Raw genomic sequence first — 22,087 nt, forward strand, 5'->3', positions numbered from 1 at the left:
AGCTGTAGAATATAGAATAAACTGTCATTTTCACATGAGGACAAGTGCAGTGTTTCCATAAACCTTTAATTGATCATTTGGGATTTTATCACTTGACATATCAATCATATAGTGGGAAGGATCCTATAAGTCAAGACTGTGTGAATGCATGTACCACTCTGAATAAATAAATACTTTGCCTCTGAAGATTTGTCTCTGGTCATGAAACTACAAAACAGACTGGATGGCTAAACAAAGTCGAGTCTGAATGTCAATAGAATATTTTAGATTAATTCTCATCAATGACAACATTCTAGAACTGAGTTATCACTCATCGAAGTCTGGAATCTGGGATAAACTGGTTAATGATTATATAATGGATTGTAGAATGTTGACAGCTGCATAGAACACGTTGTACTGCTAAGATGCTCAAACTTAACTTAATAGCTCCACCAGTGGCGGTCGGTGCCGATTAAGATCAGGGAGGACGCAAAAACGTTTCATGAGCATGTCCTTATTTCTATTACAGCATATTGGATGACTGTCATTCATATTCCATTCACCCAGTTCAATGTAACATCGATAGGTTTAGGCTACTACATGACACTCACATTTTTCCTATACCCATCATGAGGTTGCTACAACCTAGCTTATGAATGAAAGTTTACAACGTAGCTGCCCACAGGTCGAGCGAAAGATTTGAGGTGACACAGTGACACATGGACATACAGTGACACATTCAATACCGCCTTGCACACTCTTACCTGCATCTAGCTGATATAGAATATAAGCATTAGTCCAACAGGTAGTTTTATCCCCATTTCCTTCCGTTTGCTTCCATTTAAGAAAAGTTTTTCAACAGAATCGGTGGAATGAATACACCCCTAATCACACGCAAACCGCAAACAGTTCACTTTCATAGCCACATATAAACCGTTTGTTGTATTCCTTCTTGCATCTACACACTCTCCTCCACTCACCTTTTCCCTTCAGTGCACAACACATCAGCTGTCTGTGACCAAACAAAAAATCCTTTCCAATCCAAACCTTCACATCATAACCGCTAACCCGCTACACACAGCCTACATTGTTGTCACCATATTAGCTAAAGTAACGTCATAGTCAACATTGCTAATAGAACTAACATGTGAGTAAACCTGCTACAATCATGCAGTATAGTGTACAGCCAGTAACACCGGCTCACCCCGGTGGCGATAAATTTATCAAACCAAAAGCTCACCTTGTCTTGGAAGAGTTACAGTGTTGGATAGTCATAGGCAGCTAGCTAACATAGCATCCATCTGTTTGAGATGAGTGTTTGAGTAGGCTAAACTAGCTTTCTGCATTTACTAGCTAAGTAAGTAAAGGTAAAAAATATATGTATAGCTAGCTCTCTCCGCCTTGCTCCTCCATTTTTGAAGAAATGAATTTATTAACTGTTCAACTACTGTCTTTCTCTCTCTTTGAGTCAGCTACTCACCACATTTTATGCATTGCAACTCTAGCTAGTTGTAGCTTATGCTTTCAGTACTAGATGAATTCTCTGATCCTTTGATTGGGTGGACAACATGTCAGTTCATGCTGCAAGAGCTTTGTTAGGTTGGAGGATGTCCTCCGGAAGTTGTCATAATTATGTTGTAAGTCTATGGAAGGGGGTGAGAACCATGAGCCCCTAGGTTTTATATTGAATTCAATGTACCCAGAGGAGGATGGAAGCTAGCTGTCCTCTGGCTACACCATGGTGCTACCCTACACAAGTGCTGTTGAGGCTACTGTAGACCTTCATTGCAAAAAAGTGTGTTTTAATGAATTATTTGGTGACATTAATTTATTTTGTATAGTTTTATCTAAAAGGATAACTTTTGAAATGTTTCACTATATTTTATGAAATTCACTGAGGTGGTGGTGCTCCCCTTCCTCTTCTGAGGAGCATCCACTGAGCTACACTCACCGACACAGGATAAACTTTATCCCTCATGCCGACCCTGACCAAACTGGTAAATTGCCCCTCACTATAGAGACACTTTTCCACATGGCCAGACTTAAAGTGGTCTTCTCCCCTTTTAATGCTCTTATGCTCATCCTTGAAAAATGCTATAAGGTCTGAAATAGACACCAAAGTCGATATACTGTACAAACTATTATCAAGGCTAAGTAAAACAAAATATGTTTTAATCGCTAACTAACAAGCTAAAGTGTAGTCAGTGGCTAGCTAAAATGGAGGAAGGGGGCATAAGAAGTTCATGTATTGTACACATAAGGTCTCTCGTAGTGCTGGTGAAGGGTAGCTGACAGTGTCGACTTGAGATGACGTGCAGGAGAATGCAGGAATTTCTATTCTTGCTGAGGTCTAATCTGTTGCCAATTATAATTTGGCATTTTTTAAAGTAAATTGAGGGAAATATATTGATAAAACCCACCTTGTCCGAAAGAGAATTACACGGTTATCAAAACCTCACGCCAGGGTAAGCCTACACGAATCACAGACCTTATATGAAGTAGTTCTATAATCCCAGAAGCAAAAATATATGGTGAAAAAACTATTGGAACCATTACCTGGTTTTACCGCTAAGGTTTTATGATTATTATGACTCATCCACTGTGCGAACTATTGTATGAGGTACTTTTTTGTCAACCAATCTCATGAACCTGCCCAAAGACTTGACTGAAACATGAACCAACTTTGCTGCATTTTAGCTACAGGGGACACAAATCAAAGTGATATTTGAGACCTCAATGAATTGTAGCCGACACATGTAATGTTTTCAGTTTGTGCGTATGGGATATGGGGGTAGCCTATAGAAAAGTTTTATAAACAATAGCACCTGGTTTCTTCACGCATCGCGCCAACAGAAACAAACATCTCTGGTAAGAAGAAGGGCGGGGGGGTGTATGCCTTATGTTTAACAAGTCGTGGTGTGATCATAACAACATACCGGAACTCAAGTCCTTTTGTTCACCTGACCTAGAATTCCTTACAATCAAATGCCGACCGCATTAGAATTCTCTTCGATTATAATCACAGTTGTGTATTATAATCACAGTTGTGTATATTGGACTGCATTTATTGTAGCTGGGGATTTTAACAAGGCTAATCTGAAAACGAGGCTCCCTAAATTTGATCAGCATATCGAATGCGCGACCCGGGCTGGCAAAATTCTGGATCATTGTTATTCTAACTTCCGCGACGCATACAAAGCACTCCCTCGATCTCCTTTCGGCAAATCTAACCACAACTCCATTTTGCTGCTCCCAGCCTATAGACAGAAACTTAAACAGGAAACACCCATGCTCAGGTCTGTTCAACGCTGGTCCGACCAATCTGATTCCACGCTTCAAGATTGCGTCGATCTCGTGGACTGGGATATGTTCCGGATAGCGTCGGACAACAACATTGATGTATACCCTGATTCGGTGAGTGAGTTTATTAGCAAGTGCATCTGTGATGTTGTACCCACGGTGACGATTAAAACCTTCCTCAACCAGAAACCGTGGACTGATGGCAGCATTCGCGCGAAACTGAAAGCGCGAACCACTGCTTTTAATCATGGCAAGGTGACCGGAAACATGACCCGAATACAAACAGTGTAGCTATTCCATCCGCAAGGTAATCAAACAAGCTAAGCATCAGTATAGAGTCAAAGTAGAGCCGCAATTCAACGGCTCATAAGAGAGGTATGTGGCAGGGTCTACAGTCAATCACGGACTACCAAAGAAAACCAGCCCCGTCGCGGACCAGGATGTCTTGCTCCCAGACAAACTAAACAACTTCTTTGCTCACTTTGAGGACAATACAGTGCCACCGACACGGCCCGCTACCAAAACCTGTGGGCTCTCCTTCACCGCAGCCAACGTGAGTAAAACATTTAAAAGTGTTAACCCTCGCAAGGCTGCCGGCCCAGACGGAATCCCTAGCTGCATCCTCAGAACATGCGCAGACCAGCTGGCTGGTGTGTTTACGGACATATTCAATCAATCCCTATCCCAGTCTGCTGTTCCCACATGCTTCAAAATGGCCACCATTGTTCCTGTTCCCAAGAAAGCTAAGGTAACTGAGCTAAACGACTACCGCCCCGTAGCACTCACTTCCGTCATCATGAAGTGCTTTGAGAGACTAGTCAAGGATCATATCACCTCCACCCTACCTGACACCCTAGACCCACTCCAATTTGCTTTACCGCCCCAATAGGTCCACAGACGACGCAATCGCAATCACACTGCATACTGCCCTAACCCATCTGGACAAGAGGAATACCTATGTAAGAATGCTGTTCATCGACTACAAACTCGTCATTAAGCTCAATACCCTGGGTCTTGACCCCGCCCTGTGCAACTGGGTACTGGACATCCTGATGGGCCGCCCCCCAGGTGGTGAGGGTAGGAAACAACATCTCCACCCCGCTGATCCTCAACACTGGGGCCCCACAAGGGTACGTTCTCAGCCCTCTCCTGTACTCCCTGTTCACCCATGACTGCGTGGCCATGCACGCTTCCAACTCAATCATCAAGTTTGCAGACGACACTACAGTGGTAGGCTTGATTACCAATGGACTACAGGGAGGAAGTGAGGGCCCTCGGAGTGTGGTGTCAGGGAAATAACCTCACACTCAACGTCAACAAAACAAAGGACATGATCATAGACTTCAGGAAACAGCAGAGGGAGCACCCCCCATTCACATCGACGGGACAGTAGTGGAGAAGGTGGAAAGTTAAGTTCCTTGGCATACACATCACGGACAAACTGAAATGGTCCACCCACACAGACAGTGTGGTGAAGAAGGCATAACAGCGCCTCTTCAACCTCAGGAGGCTGAAGAAATTTGGCTTGTCACCAAAAACACACTAACTTTTACAGATACACAATCGAGAGCATCCTGTCGGGCTGTATCATCGCCTGGTATGGCAACTGCTCCGCCCACAACCGCAAGGCTCTCCAGAGGGTAGTGAGGTTTGCACAGCGCATTCCTGGGGGCAAACTACCTGCCCTCCAGGAGAGGCCTACACCACCCGATGTCACAGGAAGGCCAAAAAGATCATCAAGGACAACAACCACCCGAGCCACTGCCTGTTCACCCTGCTATCATCCAGAAGGTGAGATCAGTACAAGTGCATCAAAGCTGGGACCGAGAGACTGAAAAACAGCTTCTATCTCAAGGCCATCAGACTGTTAAACAGCCATCAAATCATATATATTTATATAGCCCTTCTTACATCAGCTGATATCTCAAAGTTCTGTACAGAAACCCAGCCTAAAATCCCAAACAGCATGCAATGCAGGTGTAGAAGCACAGTGGCTCGGAAAAACTCCCTAAAAAGGCCAAAACCTAGGAAGAAACCTAGAGAGGAACCAGGCTATGAGGGGTGGCCAGTCCTCTTCTGACTGTGCCGGGTGGAGATTATAACAGAACATGGCCAAGATGTTCAAATGTTCATAAATGACCAGCATGGTCAAATAATAATAATCACAGTAGTTGTCGAGGGTGCAACAAGTAAGCACCTCAGGAGTAACTAACATTGAGTGGCTGCTGCCAACATACTGACTCAAATCTCTAGCCACTTTAACAATTAAAAGTTGGATGTAATAAATGTATCACTAGTCACTTTAAACAATGCCACTTTATATAATGTTTACATACCCTACATTACTCATCTCATATGTATATACTGTACTCTACACCACCTACTGCATCTTGCCTATGCCGTTCGGCCATCGCTCATCCATATATTTATATGTACATATTCTTATTCACACTTGTGTGTATAAGGTAGTTGTTGCGAAATTGTTAAGATTACTTGTTAGATATTACTGCATGGTCGGAACTAGAAGCACAAGCATTTAGCTACACTCGCATTAACATCTGCTAACCATGTGTATGTGACCAAAAAAATGTTATTTGATTTGATCTATGTTGACACTGCCATGTTGATCTGAGCCTTGCTGTCGGAGAACCGCTACAGTGCCTGACTTTTCAGGTACAGACTCCCACTATTTTCTGTACAATTTTGATTGAGACAAGTTGATTGATGTAAGTTCTGTTCAATATCAAACATTCGTGTGCAAATATATTCATTGGGTTTGGCTCGTCGAAGCCGTACTACTGCTGCAGTCAGTCATCAATGATTTGCAATTTACTGAAATTGCTGCTGGCCTGCTGCTGTCTGTGCACGAGCTGACGTCACTCAATGCACGTTTGCAGCCAGGCACGTGTGTTGTGACTGAGTGTGTGACAGAGAAAATAGTTTTCGTGTAATTTAGAGGGAAAATGCGTGCATTTTAGCGTTTGAGTCACTTTTCAAAAGTTGCTAAAAGTTCCAAATACATTTTTAAAAGTAGCTACATTTGTTAGGTGCTGTTTGAAAAAAAAGTTGCCAGGGTAGTCTTAAAAGTTGCTAAATCTAGCAACAAAATTGCTAAATTGGCATCACTTGGATGCACCTCCCCCGACTTCACTCGCTGACTTAAACATACCCACATACCTGACAACAAGTTGTCTCTTATTGAATGACAAGCATACTTTATTGAAGAATACCTACAGTTGACCAATCATTGACAAAGGGGAATACACTTCGGCTCCGGAACTTCGGTTTATGTTATGTGACAGAACATCCGAAAAAACCCTTACTGAAGTCCAAAACTAACAAAAACTTATTCTGACTTGTTTTTACTGGGAAGCATATGGACATCGCTTGAACCTACCTATTATCTCTCCAAATGGGATTTTATGTTATTGTGACTTTTATTCGTATCATCAGTAGCTGAAGCAGCAGCTATTCATCCTGGGGTCCACACACAACATGACAAACTAAAGAACACTAATGGACCAGAACAGCAACACACATTTAAACTAGGAACACTATGACTAAATAACAATAGGCCTACGACTATTTTGGTCTAAATAAAAGGCCATAAATCCACACAAAAAAACATAGCATGTCCTTATTTAGAAAACACCAAACAACAGAAAATAATGTGGTGCATATCTAGGGCAAAGGGTATTATTAATTTAATTCCTACAGAGTAGGCAATAAAGTGTGTTATACAATTCACAGGACAACTTCGACATTTGACATTTGAGAAACATGGATGAACGTCTAATTCTGATGTAAAACTGTGAGCGATGGTAAGCAGCCGGCGAAACAGTGGATGTCAGACCCAAAGACCGCCAGAGTGCGCTATTATTCCTGACGTCGTTAGATTGGGGCTGTGTGGATGCGAGCGTCCTCACCGAGTAGCGAGACAAAGCAGTTTTCTTGTTATGAACTTCTTCCTCCTCTTTCCGCGTCAAGGTCTTCGAAAAAAGAGCTGATTTCAAGAGCCAAACTAGAACTGCTACAGGAGTCGTCCGCAGTAGGCGATTGCACTTTTGCACACAGTGGATAGACTTGGCCACCAAGGGTGCATGGAGAATTCTGATCGATCAGAAGTTCTCGTCTAAACGCACAAATAACAGTTTTATGCGAAGGACGTGCTGATTACAACAATAACATTGGAAAATGGTTCAACAAAGGATATTCCGGGCGGTTATCATGGGACCTCCAGGTTCAGGGAAGGGCACAGTGTCGGGGCGCATAGTAAAACGTTTCGGATTATCGCATCTTTCAAGTGGAGACCTTTTGAGAGCCAACATTAAAGCCCAAACAGGTAAGATTAGACCATGGTGCAGTTCTAAACCTCTCCACATAAAGCAGATAATGGAAATGGCTGCTATGGCTGATGAAAATAAGCAGAATGTGAAGTAAACCATACCCTAGTCAGTTTTCTCCAAGTAGTCAGATTGTTTCCACTTGCTTGTACTAGGTGTTTCTCATGCATGAATAGCAGCAGTTGACACATTAGATAGCGTAGACGTTGCTACCATGTTCAGACCCACTTGACACGGACCTACATTCAACGTCTATTCCGCCGTGGTTCAACAAATTACGTGGAAAACAACGTTGATTCAACCAGTGTGTACCCAGTGGGTAAATTGTATGTGTGTGATATTAATACTTGTAAAAAATAATCATTCATAAACTAAAATGAATATGAAAATATCGGATGCAATCAGATTCTTTTGGATGTTATGCACAAAATGTAAACATTGTTATCCAAAAACGATGATGGTGGTTGGTCATTATCCGACTCCCCTTGCGAGAAAGATACAGATCAAGAGTTTATTATTATTTTTTAAATCAAAGATTACAGAGATGATAATATACCGATACATTGCAAACTCAATTCTCCCCAGCAGTAACAAAAAAGTGTTGTTCTGGTCTGGCTATGCTAAGAGAAACAGTTCAGTCCAGTTCCACAATCATATTCTTATCTTGCTGCAAAAAGCTCGAGTCTGACTGGAGAGCAGACAAGACCCCGATCTTATATTATTGAGTGGAAAGAATAGTTGTTAAAAAAGAAGAGTTCTACAGCAGATCTACAGCTATAGTAGACCTGTGCACAGGTAACCTGATATCTGAACTACCTGCCACCTGAGCTTTCTACAGTGAAGGTCATGTGGTCCGGTATGTAACTGCAATTTATTATCAAACTGCTCTAGCTCTTATCTTGACTGAAGTCCCATCAGATGTGAGGACCATCATAAACTGAGGAGTAGCCTATAGCAGACCACTGACTTTCAAGGACTTTGTTCCCACACCCCCTTGCTCCCTTTCCCCCACACTGGAATGAAATGAAACCCATAAAGGACTATAGAGTTTTTTCAGAACACCCACATTTAAAACATGATGAAATACTTTGTTTTATTGCCCATACAATCTGTGATCTAGTTATCAGTTTAATAGTACATTAAAAAAGTACACACACACTTGGCACACAGCAAGCCATGTGCCAAGTCCTCAAAGAATGTAATAGTTCAAAGAATGCAAGCCTGACTTTTTTTTCAGTGTGGTGTGTAGCTTCTTTGTTCTAGCCAGAGATGAGCTCCACTGTGCACAGTAGGCTAGCATTCTATGCTGCTCCTTATATGGCTCAGGCCTGCAAAACCTCCTCCCCCGACTGTTACAGAAATGATTTTCTGTATTATAGTCAGACAAAGACTCAAACTGTTTTGGGGCCGGGGACCGCTTTTATGATAGCAAATGAATCAAGGACCCCCTCATAATCAGAACACAACTCGAGTGAGATGAAAAAATAGCATACAAGGAGGTATGACTTCGGCAGTGCATTGACCTCGGGCCCTGGGAATTAACATTTTAAAGTCCCGCCTCTTGGCATTGGAGAGAACATTTTCTACTTTTCAAGCTAATTTCCTGCAGTTCTACACATTTTTACATGAGGCAGAGAGAACTTTGTAATTTTAATCATTAATAATTTAACCATTGTATTTTTTATTGAACCTTTTATTTAACTAGGCAAGTCAGTTAAGAACAAATTCTTATTTACAATGATGGCCTAACCCGGACGACACTGGGCCAATTGTGCACTGCCCTATGGGACTCCCAATCACCGCCGGTTGTGATACAGCCTGGAATCGAACCAGGGTGTCTGTAGTTACGTCTCTAGCACTGAGATGCTGTGCGTTAGACCGCTGCGTCACTCATGAGCCCCCAAAGCTAATTTAAAGCTTAAATTACAGTGCATTTATGTAAAAAAAATCAAACAAATTGGAGAATACATAAAGTATTCAGTTTAAAAAGATACAATTGGTGGAGTACTGTGGATACCAATATTCATGTGAGCCTCCCAGAACATAAATTGTGGATTCATAATATTACATTATATTGTATTACACTCTAAACTTATTCCACAGATCGCTTGGCCAAAACATTTTAAGTTGTTGTTAGTCATATTCATTGAAAGAAATTAAGGAAAATTATTATTAAAAAAAATATATATATTTTTTGAGACCTGGCCAGGGACCACCTGCAATTTGGGCGGCAGGTAGCCCAGTGGTTAGAGCGTTGGGCCAATAACCGAAAGGTTGCTAGATCAAATCCCCAAGCTGCCAAGGAAAAAACTGGCGTTCTGCCCCTGAACAAGGCAGTTAACCCACTTTGTTCCTCACTGACTTGCCTAGTTAACTAAAGAGAGAACAAATAAATACCTCAGACCCCACTTTGTGAACCCCTGAATTACGGGGTAAAAGGCCAAGGAGAAAAATAATTCTGGCCTGGAAATAATCTACTAAAGTTTTTACAAACCTATCAGAAATATAGTTCATTTGATATCATCTATTGGGGTGATTTTGTCAGTCTTTTCTTGACTTGGTAAAGATACAGGATCTTTTTGTCTTTAATGTACATGTTATATAAGAAACTATATTCTGGACAGGATAAGATTTGGTAGAATATGTTCTCACTAGAGAATGCATAATTAAGATGACAGAGCTGAGCTCTTTGTGTTCCTGTATCTCTTCTTCTGGCAGAGCAGGAAAATATATATGACAGCTTTGTGTTTTATCCTTTCAGAACGGGGTCTTCTGAGATAATAAAAAGTTAAGATCACAGATCTGATCTTTGTGTTATTCTGCATCCTCTCCTGGCAGAACTAGGTCTTAGCTTTATGTTGCTCTGCGTATCTCCTCTCCTGGCAGACCAAGGTCTTCTGATGAAGTGCATAATGTGTACATGTTTAAATACTGAAGATGACAACTCTGATCTTTATGTTCCACCGTGAATTCTTGCAGAGCTGGGTCTTCTGATGAAGTCATGCATCGATCAGGGTCAGCTGGTACCTGATGACGTCATCTCCCGTCTCATCCTGACAGAGATGAGGAGCATAGAGCAGAGCAGCTGGCTGCTGGACGGTAAGCACCTGCACCACACGCATTTCGCCAACAGCGAGCGAGAGGGAGGATGACAATGGGGAAAGATAAAGGTTGTATCAAAGGGCATTATGGGTCGGACTTAAACAATGAAGTGTGTCGGAGGCTGCAGCATTACCGCTAGACCAGCCAGGCGACCCATTACTCAGATTTAGACACGTCAACATAGACAAGGCAATAGGCATATGTTTTAAAAAGGCATTCAGTACACTCCAGACACCTTCAAGTGAGTAGGAAAATGCGTTGGATTTGTTTCTAAGAAACATTTACATTATTTGAACAGCTTGCTGCTGAACAGTAAGCAGCACCTGTACTCGTTTAGCTATTCTTGATAATGGTGCCAGAAGGGATGGCTGTCGTTTTACGGGCTCCTAACCAACTGTGCTATTTATTTATTTATTTTGCATTGTTTGCAGCTTATTTTGTACACAAATTTGCTGCTACCGTCTCTTATGACCGAAAAGAGCTTCTGGACATCAGAACAGCGATTACTCACCACGAACTGGACAAAGATTTTTTCTTTAATAAGTCCGACACAAAGGATATGCTGCTTTCCGGAGAACAGGCCCAAATCTCCGTCATTAGCGTGAAGAAAGGGGCGGAGATACCGAGGGAGAAGGTCGGGGTGCCTTGTTAGGATTTGTAGGCGAGTGAGTAAATTTACATTACCATTGCCATTACAATTATTGGGCAACGTGAAATCACTGGAACGTGAAATCACCGAAAACAAACTTGATGATCTACGGTCGAGCTTATCCTATCTACGGGACATAAAAAACTGTAATATCTTATGTTTCACTAAGATGTGGCTGAACAACGACACGGATAATATAGAAGTGGCTGGGTTTTCCAAACATCGGTAGGACAAGGCAGCTCCGTCTGGTAAGAAGAGGAGCGGGGGGGGGGGGGTGTGTCTATTTGTCAATAACTGCTGGTGTGCGATGTCTAACGTTAAAGAAGTTTCTAGGTATTGCTCGTCTGAGGTAGATTACCTCATGATAAGCTCTACCAAGAGAGTTCTCATCTATATTATTCATAGCCGTCTATTTACCACCACAAACTGATGCTGGCACTAAGACCACCTCAGTCACCAGCTTCATCATTAAGTGTATTGACGACGTCATCCCCACAGTGACCAATACGTACAAATCCCAACCAGTAGCCATGGATTACAGCCAACATTTGCACCGAAGTTCTCATTTACAACTGCGACTTGGCCAAGATAAAGCAAAGCAGTGCGACAACAAAAACACAGAGTTACACATGGAATAAACAAACATACAGTGAATAACACAATAGAAAAGTCTATATACAGTGTGTGCAAATGAGGTAAGATGAGGTAAGGCAATAAATAGGCTATATTGGCGAAATAATTACAATTTAGCAATTAAACACTGGAGTGATAGATGTGCAGAAGATGAATGTGCAAGTGGAGATACTGGGGTGCAAAGGAGCAAAAAAAACAAAAACATTATGGGGATGAGGTAGTTGGATGGGCTATTTACAGATGGGCAATGTACAGGTGCAGTGATCTGTGAGCTGCTCTGACAGCAGGTGCATAAAGTTAGTGAGGGAGACATGAGTCTCCAGCTTCAGTGATTTAAAAAAAATTTTTGTTCCAGTCATTGGCAGCAGAGAACTGGAAGGAAAGGCGGCCAAAGTAGGAATTGGCTTTGGGGGTGACCAGTGAAATATACCTGCTGGAGCACGTGCTACGTGTGGGTGCTGCTATGGTGACCAGTGAGCTGAGATAAGGCGGGGCTTTACCTAGCAAAGACTTATAGATTACCTGGAGCCAGTGGGTTTGGCGACGAATATGAAGCGAGGGCCAGCCAACGAGAGCATACAGGTTACAGTGGTGGGTAGTGTATGGGGCTTTGGGGACAAAACGGATGGCACTGTGATAGACTGCATCCAGTTTGCTCAGTAGTGTGCTTATTTTTGTAAATTACGTCACCGAAGTCAAGGATCTGTAGGATAGTCAGTTTTACGACGGTATGTTTGGCAGCATGAGTGAAGGATGCTTTGTTGCTAAATAGGAAGCGGATTCTGGATTTAATTTTGGATTGGAGATGCTTAATGTGAGTCTGGAAGGAGAGTTTACAGTCTAACCAGACACCTAGGTATTTGTAGTTGTCCACATATTCTAAGTCATAACCGTCCAGAGTAGTGATGCTGAACGGGCGGGTAGGTGCGGGCAGCGATCGGTTGAAGAGCATGCATTTAGTTTTACTTGCATTTAAGAGCAGTTGAAGGCCACAGAAGGAGAGTTGTATGGCATTGAAGTATTGTCTCTTATCGATGGCGGGTTATGATATCGTTTTGGACCTTGATCGTGGCTGAGGTGCACCCATGACCAGCTCGGAAACGAGATTGCATAGGGGAAAGGTACGGTGGGATTCGAAATCGTCGGTGATCTGTTTGTTAACTTGGCTTTCGAAGACTTTAGAAAGGCAGGGTAGAATAGATATAGGTCTGTAACAGTTTGGGTCAAGAGTGTCTCCCCCTATGAAGAGGGGGATGATCGCGGCAGCTTTCCAATCTTTGGGGATCTCAGATGATACGAAAGAGAGGTTGAACAGGCTAGTAATAGGGGTAGCAACAATTTCCGCGGATCATTTTAGAAAGAGAGGGTCCAGATTGTCTAGCCCGGCTGATTTGTAGGGATCCAGATTTTGCAGGTCTTTCAGAATATCGGCTATCTGGATTTGGGTGAAGGAGAAATGAGGGAGGCTTGGGCAAATTGCTGTGGGGGGTGCAGGGCTGTTGACCTGGGTAGGAGGAAGGCTGAAACAAATTGTCAGGCTCTAGTCACCCAAGTCATAGACAGTTCTCTCTGCTACCGCACAGCAACAGGCACAAGTAGCGGGGTAGCCTAGTGGTTAGAGCTTTGGACTAGTAACCAGAAGGTTGCAAGTTCAAACCCCCGAGCTGACAAGTTACAAATCTGTCGTTCTACCCCTGAACAGGCTGTTCCTAGGCCGTCATTGAAAATAAGAATTTATTCTTAACTGACTTGCCTAGTTAAATAAAGGTAACATAAAAAAGTCTAGGTCCAAAAGGCTCCCTAACAGCTTCTACCCCCAAGCTAGAAGACTGCTGAACAACTAATCAAATAGTACAGTCATGCATGCATCATGTTAAAGGGATACTTTGGGAATTTGGTAATGAGGTCCTTCATCTACTACCCCAGAGTCAGATGAACTATTGAATACCATTTGTATGTCTCTGTGTCCAGGGACGGCCTGCTCATTAAGCAGGATTAGGTGGTCGCTAAACCGACCAAGACGCACTTTTCTCTCAACCAGTGTCACGTCCTGACCATCGAGAGTCCTTATTTTCTATGGTGGATTAGGTCAGGGTGTGACTGGGGGGTTAGTCTAGTTTATATTTTCTATGTGGGGTTCTAGTTTTGTTTTCTATGTTGGTGTTTGGTATGATTCCCAATTAGAGGCAGCTGGCTATCGTTGTCTCTAATTGGAGATCATATTTAAGTAGCATTTTTCCACCTGTGTTTTGTGGGTTATTGTTTGTGTAGTTGCATGTTAGCACTCCATTGTCGTTTCATTTAGTCTTTATTGTTTTGTTGTGTGGTTCACTTACTTTAAATAAAGGATGTGGAACCCAGATCGCACTGCACGTTGGTGAGAGTGAATACATTTAATTAATAAATTAACAAAACAAGAAACACGAACATTGCACCGACATGAAACAGCAACAATAACGACTGGGGAAGAAACCAAAGGGAGTGATTATATAAATGGCAGGTAATCAAAGAGGTGATGGAGTCCAGGTGAGTGTCATTATGAGTGTAACGCTGGTGACAGGTATGTGCCATAACGGGCAGCCTGGTGACCTAGAGGCCAGAGAAGGAGCACATGTGACAGTATCCCCTCCCTGAAGCGGCTCCAGCCACAGGACGCCGACCAAGACAACGAGGCATGGGAGCCTGTCGAGCCCGCTGAGGCCTCCTAGGTAGCTCCGGGTCGGACACCCGGACCCGACATCACCTCCAAAACCAAAACAAACAAACATTCCCTGATGCTTCCATTTGTTGAGTCGTCATTCTGTAACGATGTACGCTGAGAGTCAGGAAGCAAGTTCAGGGAGTGACTACATAAATAAATGAACAAAACTCCACAGAGGAACTCTAGTCAGAGTGACGATTGGGTTCTTGATCAACCCCCTTCCCCCCCGATTGCTCAGTTCGGCTGGGCGGCCAGCTCTAGGAAGAGTTTTGGTGGTTCCAAACCTCTTCCATTTTAAGAATAATGGACGCCACTGTGGTCTTGGGGACCTTCAATGCTGCAGACATGTTTTGGTACCCTTCCCCGGATCTGTGCCTCGACACAATCCTGTCTTGGAGCTCTACGGACAATTCCTTTGACCTCATGGCTTGTTTTTTGCTTTGACATGCACTATCAACTGTGGGACCTTATATAGACAGGTGTGTGCCTTCCCAAATCATATCCAATCAATTTAATTTACCACAGGTGGACTCCAGTCAAGTTGTAGAAACATCTCAAGGATGGTCAATGGAAACAGGATGCACCTGTGGTCATATTCAATTCTCATAGCAAAGGGTCTGAATACTTATGTTAAGCTATTTTCTTTTCTTATATATTTGCAAAATGTTCTTTTGTCATTATGGGGTATTGTGTGTGTGTGTGTGTCTGTATATTGCTGAGGATTTAAAAAAAATGTAATCCATTTTAGAATTAGGCTGTAACGTAACAAAATGTGGAAAAAGTCAAGGGGTCTGAATACTTTCTGAAGGCACTGTAAGTAGGGGTAAAGTGACTATGCATAGATAATAAACAACGAATAACATTTGAATAATTGTTCTGCAGTCTCATGGCTTGGGGGTGGAAGCTGTTTAGGAGCCTTTTGGACCTTGACTTGGCCCTTCGGTACCACTTGCCGTACTGTAGCAGAGAGAACAGTCTAAATTGACTGGAGTCTTTGGCAATTTTTGGGCCTTCCTCTGACACCACCTAGTATATAGGTCCTGGATGGCAGGACGCTTGACCCCAGTGATGTACTGGGCTCTACGCATTATCCTTTGTAGTGCCTTACGGTCGGAGGCCGAGCAGTTGCCATACCAGGCGGTGATGCAACCGGTCAGGATGCTCTAGATGGTGCAGCTGTAGATCTTTTTGAGGATCTGAGGACCCATGCCACATCTTTTCAGTCTCCTGAGGGGGAAAAGGCATTGTCGTGCCCTCTTCACGACTGTCTTGGTGTGTTTTGTGACAGTTCTTTGGTGATGTGGACACCAAGGAACTTGAAATGCATTGAAGAAGAAGGTACGAGGGAAGGGACCTTGGACCTTTCCCACCTATACGGTTAAGCCGGAGGCGAGAAGAGATGAGAGGAATCGCAGAAAGATGAATTGGAAAAGAGCCATGTCTCTGGGCTTCTACTTTCCTGCCAGGGTTCCCCCTTGGGAAGATTGTGAACATAACACTCTAGAATGGACTATGAAGGTTTATAACATCAACCACTAGTGTATTATATATCTCTATGCTTACACTGGTCTCTCCTGTCTGGAAGGGTTCCCCCTTGGGAAGATTGTGAACATAACACTCTAGAATGGACTATGAAGGTTTATAACATCAACCACTAGTGTATTATATATCTCTATGCTTACACTGGTCTCTCCTGTCTGGAAGGGTTCCCCCTTGGGAAGATTGTGAACATAACACTCTAGAATGGACTATGAAGGTTTATAACATCAACCACTAGTGTATTATATATCTCTATGGGTCTCTCCTGTCTGGAAGGGTTCCCCCTTGGGAAGATTGTGAACATAACACTCTAGAATGGACTATGAAGGTTTATAACATCAACCACTAGTGTATTATATATCTCTATGCTTACACTGGTCTCTCCTGTCTGGAAGGGTTCCCCCGCACCGTGACGCAGGCGGAGACTCTAGACGGCGTGTGCAGTGTGGACACAGTCATCAACATGGACGTTCCTTTCCAGACCATCAAACAGAGACTGACCTCTCGCTGGCTCCACCTGCCTAGCGGACGCGTCTACAACATCGACTTCAACCCACCCAAGATCTCTGTAAGTATAGTCTGAGTCACAGATGTATTTGACGGCTACATACTACTGAGCTATATTGAAGCTTCTGCTCCAAATGTATGTGGCCAAGTTTTAACACACAGGCCTTATTACAACATAATTAAAATGATTACACATGTAATAACCATGTAACAGGATAGTAGAAACACACTTATACACTGTGTATTTAAAAAAAACTATTTGATAAGACCTATTTTTTTTATTGTTCCATCTCACCCACCACACAGTTGCTCTTGTCGTTAGCGAGCTTCAGCTGAATCTCAAGCTGCTCTTTCACCATGCAACCACCTGACAGCGCCTGGCTCACTGACAAGTCATGCTTTCAAAATATGGGTATTAAAATAAAAAACCCAATCCTGGAACGTTAAAGTAGGGCACAGACTGCGTGTACCTGCGGCGTGGAGAGATTTAGAGGAGAAAGAGAGACAGATGGCGGAAGAAGGGATTAGACAGATAAAACAACAGTGCATCCCAAATGACACCCTATTCCCTATATAGTGCACTACTTTAGACCAGAGCCCTATGGCCTATACAGGGAATAGGGTGCCATTTCCGAACACATCCAGGGTGGCATTTGTTTGCTGTGGCAATCCAAGTGGGGACCTTTTGCTCTCGTCCATGCATTTTAAACTGGAGCAAACAAGACATTTTTAGCACACCTGGGTTCAAATACTATTTGGAATCATTTCAAATACTTGAGCTGTGTTTGATTGAACTTGCCTGGCGCAATGAAACCAATAGAAAAGTCCTAAAATTGCAAACCCTGCCCACCTGGCACTCCAAACAGGCTAAAGCCCGTGCTCAAAGCATTACAATTTCAAATAGATGGTAGCATGGTGAATTATGAGCTTTTAAAAGAGCAGCTTGATATTTAGCTAAAGCTAGCTAATGACAAGAGCAACTGTTCTTATCCATGAAAAGAACACTGAATGAAATCTCCTTCACCTCTCCTAGCAGCTTTCTGTATTCTGCTCTTTAGAGCCTGTGCATTGTGAGCCTGTGTTAGTGTTGCTTTTTTGCAATTACAAACATGCTGGTAGGAGGCTGAATGAAATTTGAATCATAAGACTTTCAGGTTAAACACTTATACCTACAGTAGTGTTTGTATTCCAACGTGTTGAGTCTGAGAGGACTAATACTTCATACAATAGAGGTGCAAATGTAGTACAAAAAGCAGCGTTTCATGTGAATTGTGCAAACAGGATGAAACTTCAGTAGATGACAGCCTCTTACAAATCTTTGCACTTCAGAGGCTGCTTGATCTGGGAGGGAGGTGTATATGGTCTACTCTCTCTTTCTCAAGGGTCTGTTCAAGTTTGTTTTCTGCGCCACCTAAGGCAAGGTCGTCATAGGTTGTTTTCTTTTCTTCTACTAACCATACAGGTTTCTGCATGAATGTTCACTTCCCCCTCCATGCATTTCTTAAAACAGGCAGTACTGGTTTAGGCTGTGTGGTTTACACTTTACGTACCACTATGTCAGTATGTTGGACTACTAAATCGTACAATATTTAAAGATTTAACCTTTGTTTAACTAGGCAAGTCAGTTAAGAACAAATTATTATTTACAATGATGGCCCAGGAACAGTGGGTTAACTGCATGTTTCAGGGGCAGAACAACGTATTTTTTACTTTGTCAGCTCTGAGATTTGATCTAGCAACCTTTCGGTTACTGGCCCAACGCTCTAACCACTAGGCTATATACCTCAGTGTAGCTCAGTTAGTGTAAGATGCTAGCAACGCCAGGACCGCGGGTTTGATTCCTGCTTGGGCCCCCTACATGAAAATGTATGCACGCACCATTGTAAATTTCTTTGGATAAAAGTATCTGTTAAATGGCATATCTTAACATGCTCACTGTTTGGTCTGTTTTGGTTGGCCCTCCTGGCTACAGGGCCTTGATGATGTCACTGGAGAGCCTCTGATTCAGAGAGACGATGACACACCAGAGACCATCACCAGGAGGCTGAGGTCCTACGAAAACCAGACACAACCCGTGTTGGAGTACTACAGGTAATGTCCCAGATCTGATCTGATCTATCTATAAATAATGTTTAGCTTTTATATTCATTATCACATTATATTAACTGTGTAATAACGTTGCAGTTTATCTTCTTACATCATAGGCTTTAAGGCTTATATCTGCCCTTTCAGAGTTGGGACATAACAAATGGACATTCATCTCAATTAGACATCATTGTGAATGACTGAATGTCAGGATTGATTCATATCACATCTATTTCTGTGGCCAATTAAAGAAGGAAAACATTAGTCAATAGCGCCTGTACGCATAAGATGGCTTCTGGGGCTCTTTGTCACTGGTAACTGGACAACGGGAAGAGAACTCTGAATTAACCCTACTACAGGGGCCGGTCTGAGAACTGAAATAGCTTGGGACTGTAAACAAAGGATTCAGGCTCAGACAGGAGATCAGACAGTGAATTCATTCCAGTGTTTTCTTTCCCTTTGTTAAACAGTGAATCTTTGTTGGTAACCTTGAAAGCATTATGTAGTTGAGTACGAGGTTGTATTCAGTAGACTAGACTGTAGCAAAACATTTTGCAATGGAATGCGGAAATATGTGTTCTTATTGGAGACAATCAGGGAGTACCTGTTTCAAAACGTTTCAAAACGAGTGCTTATGTTTATTATGATGACTGTCATGAGGTACTAATGTGTTTCTACCAACAGGAGCAAAGGGATGTTGGAGACATTCTCAGGAACGGAAACCAACAAGATCTGGCCTCTAATTCAGGCATTTCTGTCCAAAAAACTCTTACCCCAAAATGATAAGGTTGTTGGGAAAGCCTAGAATCCACCCTGGGAACGGATGGATTAGTTTAACACACCTTAAATTGAACTTAACTCTTTGGTCCAAACCATAGCAGTATCTCTGTGCCTATATAAGACCATGCCACTTAGTACAACATATTGTAGTTGGATAAGGACCACTTGTTCAACCAATGTCACATTCTGTCTGTTCATTCCATATGTAGCCTGATCCCAGATCTGTTTATGCTGTCTTGCCAACTCTTATTGTCACTGTCAAGCTAAACATCGATCCTAGTAGTTGGCAAGACAGCACAAACAGATCTGGGATCAGGATACTCCATATGTAACTTGTTGCTAGGTGATGTGGATTTGTGTCCTTGGTCTGTGTGTGTGTGTGTGTGTGGGGGTGGACAGGACAGGACTTGAGGCTAAAGTGCCATTATGTGAAGTGGTCTTGAATTAATCAATGTTTGTTGGGCCAAGTGCCTGTTGTCGACTGTACTTTATCATGTAGTAGAAGTTTTTAAATGATCGAAAATGTGAATCACCATGCAGTTATTAATACATTAAAAAAATACTGATTTTATGCCTATGACTGACGACACTGATTGTAGGGAAACATTTGTCACCATTTTAAGCTGACATTTTAAATTGTTTGCATGGTTAAAGTGAAACGTAGCAATATTATTACCATAGTAACCACATTTCCATCCAGTTTTATTTGAGTGAAGTCATATCCTATAGAATTAAATAAAATGATCACGACAGCTGTGATGGAAACAGGTTCCGGTGTAATTTTGTAAATGCTGACAGATAATTTGTTGGTTCGACACGGTGGGATGTTTTTGTGTCAGTATGCGGTAAATAGTGGTGGAAACGTCTTTGCGCAAAATATTGAAATAACCATATGAAAGTACATTTGGAGTCACGCAATGATAGTGTGTGTGATCCTCCCACTACGACTCAGGAAACCATACAGTTTATTAGGCTACGGATGAAATAAGTTGTGAAGGGTGGTGGAACTGCACGGTGATAAGCTTGATGCTGCTTTCCAATAAATAGAGGGTCTTATTCTGGTGACATGGTGATCGATGCGTGACTGCCGTTTGACAAATGCAAATACTCTGGCTCTTATCCATCATCATCTCATGTAGATAGCCAACCTGCACAGCCTACCCACATCGTATATAGGAGATGTGGGTGAGGTCACAGGTGCCAAGACCAGAGTAGGCACATTTCCTATTTAACACAATAGTTAGATTTTTATTCAGTACATTTTGTGTGCGCTGTGTCATCGATCACTGATTTTTATCCGGATTCTAAAAATATTCACATGAAAATCTGTCGCCAATTGGATAGAAACCAAACGAGTGAGATTTTATTTGAAAAGCTATAATATGATATATAGTGTACAAAACATTAGGAACACCATCCAAATATTGAGTTACACCCCCCTTTTGCTCTCAGAACAGCCACATCCTAACTTGACTTTATCTGGTAAAGACCTTGCATCAAAACTCAATAGTACAGTGTCTTCTGTTTCACCACTCTTCAGCGGGTCTGCATCGCACCAAACTTTGGGCGTCACAGACACCGGGTATCTTCAACTTCTGTTAATCCTTCAACACTTAAGGCCAAGCCAGTGTTGCTGTTCCCATTCGTGTGGTGCGGAGCACACGCCCTCTTGGAGAAATGCAAGAGGGCCAATTAGTCACTTTCACCGACCCAACCTGACACCACATAATGATCATCCAGAAGGCAAGGATCCAGTCTCTCCAAAATTCAGAGTCGGGACAAGGCTCAAACTCGGTCTTCGCCGCACCTGCCATTGCGGTTAATTCATCCTCGTTCAAGTTCCTTCTGTAGCTCTTCAAAGGTTCTGTGATCCACCACTCCATATTCACTCAAATTTTTTTCCACTTCTCATTTTTTCCCCCACCCACCATCTTACCCACTCACCTCATGGCCACACCGGCGTAAATATATTTTTCCCTCAAAATTGTCTCAAGGCTTAAAAATCCTTCTTTAACCAGTCTCCTCCATGTGAAGTGGGTTTTGGATTTAACAGGTGACCTCAATAAGGGATCACAGCATTCATGTTTTATACACTTTGTATATTATGTGTATTTGGTCTGAGTATAGATTTGTCATCTAATGGTTGTCTCTATACTGAAAAAGCTATATTGAGAAGCTATTATATGCAGTATTTTTGTAGCACATTATGACCTGTTCTTTGATAATCTCTCATAGGCAGAATATGTAAACATAAAATGCAATAGATCTATGAGCACTGATAGATAATAAGCAGCTATAGTTCTGGAGCCTCGTTTTTCCCATCACTGGTTATTTGGACCATTTTGTTTTCAAACTTTGGAAAGGCAGTCATTCAGCCCATAAGTTGCAGAGAGGGGATGGAGCTCCTCGTTCTAGCATCTCATGGACCCAGAATTTAATCAAGCAGACTTTAGTTCTGGGTTACTCCGA

At 42.5% G+C, this 22,087-nt stretch overlaps 1 protein-coding gene across 1 annotated transcript; it reads left to right on the forward strand.

The window, feature by feature from the left end:
• Positions 1 to 7,168: 7,168 nt before the first annotated feature.
• On the forward strand, positions 7,169 to 20,189 carry LOC135548131 (GTP:AMP phosphotransferase AK3, mitochondrial-like). Its single transcript, XM_064977419.1, has 5 exons — positions 7,169 to 7,621; positions 10,602 to 10,721; positions 16,642 to 16,814; positions 18,726 to 18,844; positions 19,523 to 20,189. The coding sequence occupies exons 1-5, from the start codon at positions 7,474 to 7,476 to the stop codon at positions 19,641 to 19,643; spliced, it is 681 nt and encodes a 226-aa protein (XP_064833491.1). The 5' UTR covers positions 7,169 to 7,473; the 3' UTR covers positions 19,644 to 20,189.
• Positions 20,190 to 22,087: the final 1,898 nt, after the last annotated feature.

This window comes from Oncorhynchus masou, chromosome 11, assembly GCF_036934945.1.
Source record: "Oncorhynchus masou masou isolate Uvic2021 chromosome 11, UVic_Omas_1.1, whole genome shotgun sequence".
Lineage (NCBI taxonomy): Eukaryota > Metazoa > Chordata > Actinopteri > Salmoniformes > Salmonidae > Oncorhynchus > Oncorhynchus masou.